The sequence below is a fragment of the Hipposideros armiger genome, unplaced genomic scaffold (assembly GCF_001890085.2).
Source record: "Hipposideros armiger isolate ML-2016 unplaced genomic scaffold, ASM189008v1 scaffold_924, whole genome shotgun sequence".
NCBI lineage: Eukaryota > Metazoa > Chordata > Mammalia > Chiroptera > Hipposideridae > Hipposideros > Hipposideros armiger.
In genome coordinates this window covers 730694-742723 of record NW_017732274.1, presented here as the reverse complement: position 1 = coordinate 742723, position 12030 = coordinate 730694, and the positions used below count along the sequence as shown (strand labels likewise).

Genomic DNA, 12030 nt, shown 5'->3' with positions numbered 1-12030 from the left:
AGGGGGGTTGTTACTTTGTGAGGGTGAAAAGGGTAACTATTGCATTGTTCTGTACACCTGAAACTAACAATAAAAAAAAAAAGAAGGATGAGGTAGGAGTCTTTATTTCCCTAATTTCCTCCTGACTGTATCATCATGGATTGACTGTGTCTCTACGGAAAGCCGCAGAGCCTGTCAACTACTCTGACAGCTACAGCTGCTCTCCTTGGCTCCAGTATCTGTTCTTTCCCGGTCCCTTCTGCTCCACTCTTCCTTCCATGAGATACTTCCCATCACTTGTTGGTTTCCCTTAACCTGGCCCGCACTGTGGTTAAATAACGCCTTATTAGACTCTCCTCGATTACTCCCATGGAGTAAGCCACTGAGTTCTTGCCAGGCCCCTGACAAATGGTGTAATCTCACAGACAATGCTCAGGCATCTAGCTCGGGAGATGGGAAGAATGTGAAAGCCCTGACTAAAATGAGGAATTTGGAAAGGCTCACAAGTTTGAATGGAGATGTCAATATCAACAAATTCTATAACGTTGGATGGGGTGGAGTTTTCAGTGAGAGTGGGATACCCAAGTGAAGGTACACACAAACACTTGGAAATATAGATGAGAAGTTAGGACTGGTGATTTAGGAATTAGCAGCGTGACAATGACAGCGAAAGTCATGAGAAAGAATTAGGTGTTCAAAGGAAAGAGAAAAGAAAGCCAGTGATAAATTATAATTTAGGATCTTGGAATTTGAATGGTGTTACATCTCAGAAGAAGATAGGGCACAGTTTTTTAGCCATAAGTGTATCTCATTTAATTCTCATAATAACTCTGGGAAGATATGCTACATGTCTATGATCATACAACCAATACATAGAACTAGGATCTCTGCTCCAAAGCCCAAATGCTTTCTACTATGTGCTACTGCTCCTGCTGAGAAGGTTGTCCTTCTTCTAACACTGAACCCAGTGGGCCTGGAACTCTCAGACCAAGGCTGACACTTTCAGGAGTGACGTTTACACGGCATCTCTCAGTACCAACATGAATCCCCACATACCCTGTAATGTCAGGAAGAAACACCCTGAATCGAGGCCTCAAAAGGCTAGTGCCTTGAACCAGTCCCCTCTGCTTTGCTCGGCCCTTTCAAATTCTGTGTTCCCCCAGTTCCTGGAAGCCTGGGTGTTTGGAGATCTCCTTTATCATTCATGGCTTAACTCCTGCAACCTGGCTTCCAGAGATCCACCACTTCACTGAAACTGGGCTTCGCAAGGTCCCTCATGACGTCTTGGTTCTCAAATCCATTGCACATTTTCCTTTCCTTTCTTACTTGAACATTTGATGGTGTGATCTACATCCCCCTTAGAACCCTCGTTTCTCTTGGCCTCTGGAGCACTGCCCCTTCCAGGTCGGCCTTGACCTTTCAGGTCTGCTTCATGGGTCTCCTTTGTGAAACTCTCTTCTTTCACCTGCCCCTTGCTGCTGTTTCCCACGATTCTAACCTTGGACTTCACTGCTTACTCTGGATGTTTGCCAGGGCAACCTCACATATACCCCATAGCTTCAACCCACAGCTAAACCCAAATTTACATTTCTGGCCCAAACAACTCATCTGAGGTCCAGATCCATTGCCCTGATTGCCTACTAGACCTGTCCACTTGGATGTCCTATAGGGACCTCCAAATGTCCCCAGCTGAACTTGACACCTTGCCTCCTGCCTGCCTCCCACACCCATTCTGCACTGGATCCTCCACTTTTATTCCTGACTTTGGTTGCTCAAACTAGAAGTCTGGAATCCATCCAAGCCGCCTCCTTCCTTTCTCCACCCCTTTCAACCTGCTACCACTTCCCTTAAACCCTGAGATTTGGCCCCCTCTCAGCCTCATTGCCAGGTTTGGTTCAGGCCCTCATAACTTGTTACCTGGATTATGGATTCCTAGCCCTTCTCTGTCCCCACAGTCTTGCTTCCATGGTGCTCGCCACTTCTTAGCTTTAAATCCTCCAGCGTTGCCCATCACTCAACCTCAGGATGAAATCTTAGCTCCTCAGAGTGGCTTAAAGGCCTTTCGTGATGTACCCTGTCTACCTCTCTAGTCTGGTCCCTTCCTCTTCACATGTGTCCTGAGCTCCACCTGGTCAATTACAGTGCCGAGCAGATCCTCACACTATCAGCACTGTCTTGACCCTGGGCCATTGCAACTGCTGGTTCCTTTTCCCAGAACACCCCTTTGTCTCCTACTCTGCTAAGCTTACCCAGATTCCTTCTCCAATACCCAGTTCAGACGTCACTTCAGGAAGCCTTCCAAAGTACCTTGCTCTGACTGGCAATGGGGGGGGCGGGGGCAGGTTACTTCTAGGCTGCAATTAGCATCATCTGTAACATTTCTCAAGCTGCATGTCACTTGTCTATTTACCAATCTGTTGATCCTAGGGGACTATAAGCCACTTGAAAAAAGAAATTATTTCTTTGTCTCCAAGTCCCTAGTGCCTGGTATTGAGTCAGGGAAATAGGCAGTACCTGATAAGTGTTTGTTGAATGAATGAATGAGTTATTGAATTAGCATGATGAATGAATGAATAATGAACCATGTGTCTTAACATTCGACTCCTCCCGGTTCTTGTATATGTTGTCTGGTTTCTGAAGCACAGACTGCCCTGAGCTTTGCTTGTGTCCTTTACATCAAGACTTCCAACCACCTGCCTTGGGGTTGGCGCAATGGCCTAAACTACATCTTCAACTTTTCTGGCTCTAGCAGTCTCAGCTTTTTGCCCCATTGCCAGGCTCTGCCCTCACTTCCCACAACCCTGGCACTGATGAACAAGGCTGTGGTGGTTACAACAGAAATTAGTGATTTGATGAAATGCAACAACAAGCCAGGATGTGAAACTCAAAGATTTTGATCTGAAAAAGCATAGCTGTGAGAGCAATTTTAAATTTTCAAAGTTTCATATATTGAGTTGCCAGATACTGGCAATTTTTATGAGCCATATCCCCTAGGACCCATCAACTCAGGATGAGCTTGCGCTTTGTTACAGCTGACTTGCTCTTCTCTTGAACCTGCCATGACCTTAGATTTATTATGGGGTGACTGGTGAGTAACAACAGTGATAAATTCCCCTGAGAAAGAAGGAAGGCTAAATACACATAGAAATTGAAGTCTAAGCTCTTTTAGCCTTTGTAACACTAAGCCCCTGAACCTCAAATAATCAATGAGATTCTGAACCTCAGCATGTTGAAAAGTTGAGTGGCAGGATGGGAAGATAGGGGGAAGGGAAAAGGGGAAATAGCATAAATTAAACATTAACACAATTCTGTATTAAATAGTTACCAATATAACAGGCTTGAAATATGTTATTTCTAAGATCATGATTCAATTTAATTTAGCATTAATAACTAAGGGCGTAATATGTACGACACAAGGCCAGGCAATGGAAAGATAATGACAAGATTCCTGCCTTTAATCTTCAGCAAAACATTTCCACTCCCACCAATGTAGAGAAGACACAGTGCTTGAAAGTCATTTGTATTTACCCACGTCAAATTCCCTAAGAAAGATTTTTAAAACTGGATAAAATTTGTTACCAGCCTCTTGTCTTGCAAATGATAGGGAGAGTCCTGTGTTATGCTTTTGGAAAATTCTTGTACCTGCAGTGAAAACATGCAGTATTTCATTAATGGCATGGTGTCTTATATTTGAATTTGGTTACTTCTATTGTTCATATAAGCTTTAAAAGTATTACTTTCATCTTCAGTTGATCAGTCTGTTCTTTTAACTTCTGACACATCTTTTCCCCTTGGGATATCTTTTGAAATATATAAGAATTTGATGAAGGATCTTTCTGAGAGGTTGACGCCAACTTAAAAAGACTTGTCTCAGATTCTATTCCTGTATAAGAAAGAGCAAATTATGGCTACCATTGATCTCAAGTTCATTGCAGATTTATTAAGTACTGAAAACAGAAGTCTGTGGCAATCACCACCATTTGCTATTAAAAAAAGTTTTCAAAATGTGTATCTAAATCAAAGAGATTAAAAAATAATAGTACCTGCAGGATGTTCTTCATGGGGATGTATTGTGGGCTCCATCTGCAGAATTAAAGATAAGAATACATTACTGTTGATACTGATCAATGATGCTATCATTCAGAATGACCTGATGTGTTCTGGACAACCTCCTCTACCTTGTGGAGACAGCCCAGTGTTGTGTCAAGAGCTGGGGCCCTGAGGCCAAAGTTGAATTCCACCCTGATACTTATCTGCCAGGTGACCCAGCACAATTACCTCGTCACTGTAAACCTCAAATTCCTCAGCAGTAAAATGGGGGTTGTAATAGAAACTACCTCCTAGGGTTGTTAGGAGGATTAAATGTTAAGTATTTGCCATCATACCAGTCATGTGGTAAGCGTTCACTACATGGTAGCTGTTGCTACTATCACGTGTAATACTATTATGTGGAATATTCAAATATTTCTCCTAAAACTTGACCATAAGCTCCATGAGAGTTGTTGGACTTGTCACCAGCTTTGTTGTTGCTGCCCTCACGAACACCAAACACACTCTAGGGAACAGTATGAAACAGTGTGCATTAAGCGCCACAATGTGTGTCAAGACAGTGATGATTTACACAGGATGTTCCCTTTTCCGCTTAACATAGGCTAACTGCACAGGAGAATTTAAATTTAAAATTCCAGAGTGATTGGGCCGGCCGAGTGGCTCAGTTGGTTAAGAGTTGGCTTAAGAGCACGAGCTCTGAGCAACAAGGCCTCTGGTTCGATTCCCACATGGGCCAGTGACGCTGCACCCTAGCCAAGCCGTCACTGAGCTGCCAACAGGTGGCAGGATGGCTCAGCTGGTGTAACAACAAGATTGCCTGTTCGATGGTGGGCTATGCCCACCTGCAACTAAGACTGAACTCGGCACCTTGAACTGAGCTGCTGCCCTGATGGCTCAGTGAATAGAGCGTGTGCTCTTAACAACAAGGCTGCTGGTTTGACTCCCGCATGGGATGATGGCTACGCCCACCCACAACTAAGATTGAACACAGCACCTTGAGCTTAGAGGCCACGAGCTGCCGACGGGAAGACACATGGCGACCAGTGCCCTCCACAACAAAGATTGAAGAACAACAACTTGGTTGGTCCCCTTCCCAAATTCCCCAACACTGTTCCTCTCCCCTACTTCCCCAATAAAAAAATCTAAAAATAAAATAAAATTTCAGAGTGATTCCCCTTGAGGGTCTTCCCACTTTTTCCAAAACATAAAGCTCAGAAACATGCTAGTGCCAGGGAGCTCAAAGGTAGTGCTCAAATTAGACTATGATTATTGTGAATATCTCAATTACATGGTGGATATGGAACCTGTAGAGTTCAGTTTACCACCCTGAACTGAAAGGACTAGAGACAACCCAACACCTGACTTGAGAGTCCCGCTGCCAGAGAGAGAGAAGCCTGATACCCATTCTGTTCCTGCTATAACCCTGGGGCACTGAGACCTGTGCACCCACGGGGGTGTTCTCCTGCAAGCAGAATGAGGAACCCTGAGACTTCCCAATGTCACAGCGGTGTACATTTCTCCAAGACTTAGAGAAGCATCCCAGTCAAGGCCAGATGGGCTGCTGGCTCCAGAGGTGTGTGTGTGTGTGTGTGTGTGTGNAAATTATCACAAACTTAGTGGCTTAAAACAACATAAATTTATTATCTTTTGGTTCTGGAGGTCAGAAATCTAAAAATGGGTCTCACTGAGCTAAAAATCAAGGTAGCAGCAGGGCTGCATTCCTTCTGGAGGCTGTAGGGGAGAATTCTCTTGCCTTTTCAAGCTTCTGAAGATCATTTCCTGGCCTCTGGCCCCTTCTCCGTCTTCAAAGCCAATAATATCACAGCATCTTCAAATCTCTTTTTGACTCTGACCCTCCTGCCTCCCTCTTTTATTTATAAGAATTGCTGTGATTACAAAATCGGGGCCACTCAGACAATTCAGGATAGTGTCCCCATCTCAAGACCCCTAATTTAATCATACCTGCAAAGTCCCTTTTGGCATGTAAAGTAACATATTCACATGTTCTAGGGATTAGGATGTGGACACATTTGGAGGCCATTATTTTGCTTAGCATGGCACTGTTTTTATGTTTTGGAGAATTCTTAGAAAACTAGGATCTATGCCTCATCATTTGGTCCCCAAGCAGTATCTCTTGTACCTCCAGGGGGTCTCTTACCCGCCCCCGCCACCCCCCAAAGCCCCTTCTAATGTGGAGCTTTGTCATCCCATGGAGCAAATTTGTTGAGATACAGAAAATACTGTAGGAAGGCATACCTCAAAAGTGGAAAGTTTTTAAAAAATGAAAACTTTCGATACATGCAACTATATGGATGAATATCAGAATAATTATGCTATTTGAAAGAAGCAAGACCAAAAAGAAAGAAAGAAAGAAAGAAAGAAAGAAAGAAAGAAAGAAAGAAAGAAAGAAAGCAAACTGTACAATTCCATTTAACTAAAATTCTACAAAATGCAAACTAATATATAGAGACAGAAAGTAGATCAGTGGTTGCCTGCAGTTAGGGTGAAGGTTGAGGGATTCCCAGGGGCATGAGGAAATTTTTAGGGGTGATGGATATGTTGTTTGTGGTGATGGTTTTCACAGGTGTATACACATGTCAGAACTTAAATTGTGCACTTTAAATATGCGCTGTTTATTGTATGTCAGTTATAGCTCAATAAAGCTGTTAAAAATTAACAATACATGAAAAGAAATGTGAAAATCCTCCCAGGCACACAGGAACCATAAATGAGGTTATAGAGCCAGAAAGAAACTGAGTCACATAGCAGTAACCTTATCTATATAGTTCTTCAGAGAATTCTTGAACACCTCATTCAGATGTTATCATTTCAGGATGATTGAAGATTTGCACGTATAACACATTTGGGAGTTTATTTTGCATATCATCTAAGCTCCTTAGCATATGGCATGCGAGGCCCTTTGTGAACAGGCAGCTGCCAACCTCTCCAACCTGTCTTCCCACCACACCTTGACTTGAAATTCATGCTTCAACAATGCCAAGGTATTTATAGCTGCCAAGCTCACCTGAAGTTTTATGTCTTCATGTCTTTGAACATGCTGCTGTCCTCTCTCCTGGAATGCCCTTCTTTCCTGGCCTCCTTGGCCAGGAGAGGTCAGCACTTTCTCTTCTGCCACCTCTGTCCCCTGTACAATGAGCTTTCTTGGTTGACTTTCCCCACCGTCTTATAATTAATTGTTTCACNAAAAAAAAAAAGTTATGATTTTGATAAAAAGTTCATCCTTGCATTAGGAAAAAAAAAATCTAGAGGATGAATTCCCCAAATATGTGGTAGGAGTACAGGTACATTTTATTTTCTTATTAGAGCTGTTCATTCATTTATTTAAAAATTATTTGTTGAACATACCTATTAGTTCCAAGTCACTATGCTAGGTCCTGGAATGAAAAGGCAATATAGAAGATGGTTAGAAGTATGAATTTTGGTGCAGGCTGAGTTTGTAGTTAGGCTCTACTACCCACTAGCTGTGGCAACTTTGGCAAGTTGCTTAACATCTCTGTTCTCCAGTTTGCCAATTTATAAAATGGGGATATTAATAGCATTGCCATATGGGGTTATGAGGATTATGGGACCTGCTTTATTTATTTATTTATTTGTTTATTGTTTTCTCTTTTTTTAACTTTCATTTTGTTTTCTTATTTTTGGGTGGGGGGGTTGATTTTTAAAAAAATCAACACTCACATCTCACTATGTGCCTTACACTGTTCTCAGCACTTTACAAATATGAATTCATTAATTGCATGCAAACGATTCAGAATATTGTATATTATAAATGGTGATAAGTGCTGTGAAGGATAGGAAAATAATGGAAGAAAGGAAGGGTAAACTTTCTCGAGATAGGACAGGCAAGCAAGGGCTCTCTAAGGATGTGCTTTTCAAGCTGGAGCCTGAAGAATACAAAGCCAGCCATGCAGAGTCAGGCAGAATGTTCCAGGCTGAGGGGACATGTGTACAAAACCTGAGGACGAAAAAGAACTTTGTGTACTGGGGAAGCTGAAAAGAGCTAGCATGGGTGGTGACAGGGAAGATGAAAGAAATGGGTATCTTCAAAATACATGACATATTTTGGAGAGAAAAATTGATAGAACTTGGCAGTGTGCTTGTAAAGGTAGGGGAGGAGGAAGGGGGAATTAATCATGGCTCTTTGGTTGTGTTTTCCAGTATTTTCCAGGTATTTTATATTAAAGGTCATTTGCATCAATAAGAAAATGACCCCAGAGAGCAAAGGAAATGAATCAACACAAAAGGAAATATACATGGCATTTAAAAATTTGAAAAGATGATTATCTACATACACGAAAAGCTGATTACCTTCATTAGAGCATTTTGTTATTTGGTTTAGACTTTTCTGTGGTCAACTAACATGTGCTGAGTGAACCACTTACCATAGTTGTCTACATCACAAACAGGCACCTCTAGCTCTGGGGACGACAGCAGGACATGAGTTTGAATCCCTGTTCTGCCACTTTCTAGTTTCACAACCTGGGGCAATTTACCTGACTTCTCTGAGTCTTATTTTCCTACTTTGCAAAATGATGCTGACAGCTCTATCTCACAGGGTTAGTGTACGAATAAAATAAGATAATGCGTTTACTTAGTCCAGTGTCTATCATGAAGTCCACAAAATGGTAGCCATTTTCTATGGAACCAAAGTCCTTATGCCATGTGATTCTCCATCCTGATAAATCAGTTATATATATAGTTTAAATAAATGTGTGTTGGAGTGGGGTTATGTCTATTTTAGTTTTAATGCATGCACAGGGTTCAGAACAGTGTGTGGCACATAATGTCTGATAAATACTATTGGGTTGTCAGAAAAGTCATGACGCATTTTTGCAACGAAAAACAGAAAAAATACGTCATGACTTTTCCAACAACGCAATAGCTTTAAAAAATTATTAGTTATATATAAAATGTATCAGTACTTCAAAATTTTAGCTTTTTTAGTCAATCTGTGTGGTTTTATATAAGAGAGGATTTGAAATGTAAATCTGTTATAAATTATGCCCTTGTAGAAAAATAATAGGTCTCACTAATTCCCTAAACCCTTTCTTGTAAAAAACACAAAGCTCTTTAAATAGTAACCAATTAGACCCCCCTACAATGATTATGAAGTAAATATTACNTATAACAATTTTGAAGCTATGTTATTCCAGATCTTAATTTGATTTAATTTTGCATTAATAACTAGGGGTGCAATACATGTACGATACAAGGCCAGGGCTCTGCGGGAAGTTAGGCAAGGGAGAGATGAAGACAAGTTTGCTACCTTCTAAAGTCTTCAAATCTAGTGGAGTAAGCAGAGATTTCCAAATGATTATGATTCAAAGCAGGCTGAGATAAATGCTGTAACAGAATACTAAACAAGGATGGGAAAGATTGTGACTGGGGGTTCTGAAAAGCCCTGTGGCCCACGGGGAATTGAAGGAGGCAGTTAAAACGAGCAGGTCTTTGGTAAGCAGAGATGAGTTGTTCCATGGAAGGCAGGACCTCAGAGAGGGCAGAGGCTGAGAAGAGGTTGGGGACCAGCCAGGTAACTGAGGATGACTCCTGGGGACGGGAGCTAAGTTTAGAAGGGTAGGATCAAGTACAAAAGATGGGGGAACTCAAATTCCAGGTGGAAGAATTGTGATTTTATTCTGTGATGTGTTGTTAGTCCAGCCCCTGATTATTCTCTTGAGGACACCCACTGAGCTTCGGCAAGGTCAAAGTCAAGGTATTATCCATCAGAACTAGAACCTGGAACTTCAGAACTAGAACTCAGTTGCAGTCACCATCCAAAGACCCACACTGATCATAGATAAACAGTGGCCTCGATTATGTACTCCCTGGAGACTACTTCCACGTACCTCTCTCTACCTGCTGTGAAGGGTCAGAAGTTTTCCTTTTCTGCTCTTGTATTTCAACACAATTGGACCTAGACATGCTTCCTGAAATATCTTGCACAATAGCTAACTTATCTCTCAGTGTAGGAGAAAAGCTGGCTTGTTTAATCTATGGTAAGTAGTTTATCAATTAGTTTATTTTTAGGGATTTTCACTTTGGGACCAACCTTAGAGAAATCAGAGAACCGGTAATGAACTTGACCTTGGCCATATATAAACCCATTGTCTGATCTTGTTTTTTCAGTTTGCTCTTTCTGGGGTGTCTGCCCTTGGCAACTTGTTTGTTTATTTTTTGGACTGTTGGTTTTAGTTAGAAAATCTGAATTTTCAGGATGGCATCTGTCTCCAGCAGCCACTGGCTCTTCCAAATCCGAGGTATTTTCTTCTGTTGTAGCCGGAGGACAACTAGGCTGATTGCAGATTTCACCATCCCTTTTGGGGTTGATTTGGTCAGTGAGTTCTGGGGTTTGTTCTTTTGTCCAAGAATTCTTAATGTAACACAATATAATGTTTTTAACAATAGCTTCATCAAAACTGTCAGCATTCGAGATCTCTGGGAGAGTTTCACAATTGATGCCTTGACTTTTTAAAAATTCCTCTTTGGAAAGATGATGCAGTAAAATATCAGAAATGTTTGACTTTGAAAGGTCTCCTTTATTAGCTGGAATATGAAGATTAGTGTCATATTTTTTCTTGACAGCATTTTCAGGCTTTGGATCCAGTGTCAGGGCCGTATCTATATTTCTGCAAGCCTCTTTATCTGTAGCCTTTTCTTGAGGGTTATCTACTGTTGAAATAATTTGATCTGACGCATCAAGGATGTCATTTTTCAAGGTTAAATTATAGTCATTGTATAGCTTCGTTTGGGAGAAATCCCCATCATAAGGCAAATCCTCCTGTTGTTTCAAAGTTGTATCTTCTGAGAAATCGGGTTCATCCATGTATGTGCAGCCTGACCTTTGTCCTTTGTACCTGGCCTTGATGTTCTCAATTGTAACAATAGGTATTCTGGTTTTCATTGATTGTCTTCATGGTGTGTTCTGTGCAAAACAAGAACAGCCTCATTGTAAATATATTAGCATAATGTATGAAACTATGCTTATCCTTGTATCTATGCCAGAACAAAATGGATGTTTTTCATTTAGAGAAATTCAGTTATAAACGTGATGACAGAAAGCTCAGCTGAGAGCTCACCCATCCTAAATACTGCATTAAGATAATCGATGGTCTATAAGCAAGGAATTTTTTTGAAGGAGGGGTTGGTATTACATTTTCATTCATTACACTTTGAGGGAGACATTGGTTTCTGGTTAATGACCAAATATTTATCAACCTCTTAGGAAATGCTATCTGGAATTCATTCTCCCCACATAGGAGCTTGGGATGCAAGTAAAGGATTGATTTTTTAAAAGTACCATGGCCATCACTTGTCCACATGTCACCGACAGGCCTGAGTTGTGTGGCTGAAAGCTGGCTCAGCTAACTCATAACCATCACCTTCTCGGGCCTGGTGCTTTTTCATCTGTCTCTGCAGACACTCTGGTCCCCTTCTCCTGATGTTTCCTTGTATGTGGGGGAAAGGCAGACAAGGCCTGACAGAAGTTGACCAGAGAACAAAAGGCCCTTCTGAACACCTGGAGGCCGGCCTGCCGCCTCCCTCATCTGATTAGAACCCAGGCAGGACCCCGTCAGAGAGGCTGCCTTGCTCCGAGCAGGCCCCACTGGCAGCCATAGTCTGGTGGTAGCAGTGTATTTTAGAGATACTCCTGACAGCTGTCAGAACTCAACAAACTGCCATTTAATAGGAGTCTTTTTTTTCTTTTAAATATAATTGAAACTATCCATTTAGATATCTCTTTTTGACTTGTGAACTTTCAGGACAACTCCTTAGAAGTAGTAAAATTTCCTCCAGGTTTAGGTGGAGTAGCAAGGCTGTGACTCAACTGGGGGAACTCAGCCAACAACCAGTCTCCTTTGCTCTTAAAATGACAGGGTTGGATGACTGGCTGTCATAGGTTTTCTCCCCATTACAATTTTTATGAATCTATAAGTTACTGATTCATTAGGTGACCTAAAGAGCTAAAGTAATATGCTTTAC

At 41.6% G+C, this 12030-nt stretch overlaps 1 protein-coding gene across 1 annotated transcript in view; it reads right to left on the bottom strand.

The window, feature by feature from the left end:
- Positions 1–10873, bottom strand: part of AKNAD1 (AKNA domain containing 1) — a 34292-nt gene extending 23419 nt beyond the window's left edge. Inside the window, 6 exon segments of the mRNA XM_019630570.1 lie at positions 3559–3621; positions 3717–3862; positions 4023–4062; positions 4872–4877; positions 9907–10041; positions 10043–10873. Coding sequence (XP_019486115.1) covers positions 3559–3621; positions 3717–3862; positions 4023–4062; positions 4872–4877; positions 9907–10041; positions 10043–10873 — 1221 coding nt within the window.
- Between the last annotated feature and the right edge of the window lie 1157 nt (positions 10874–12030).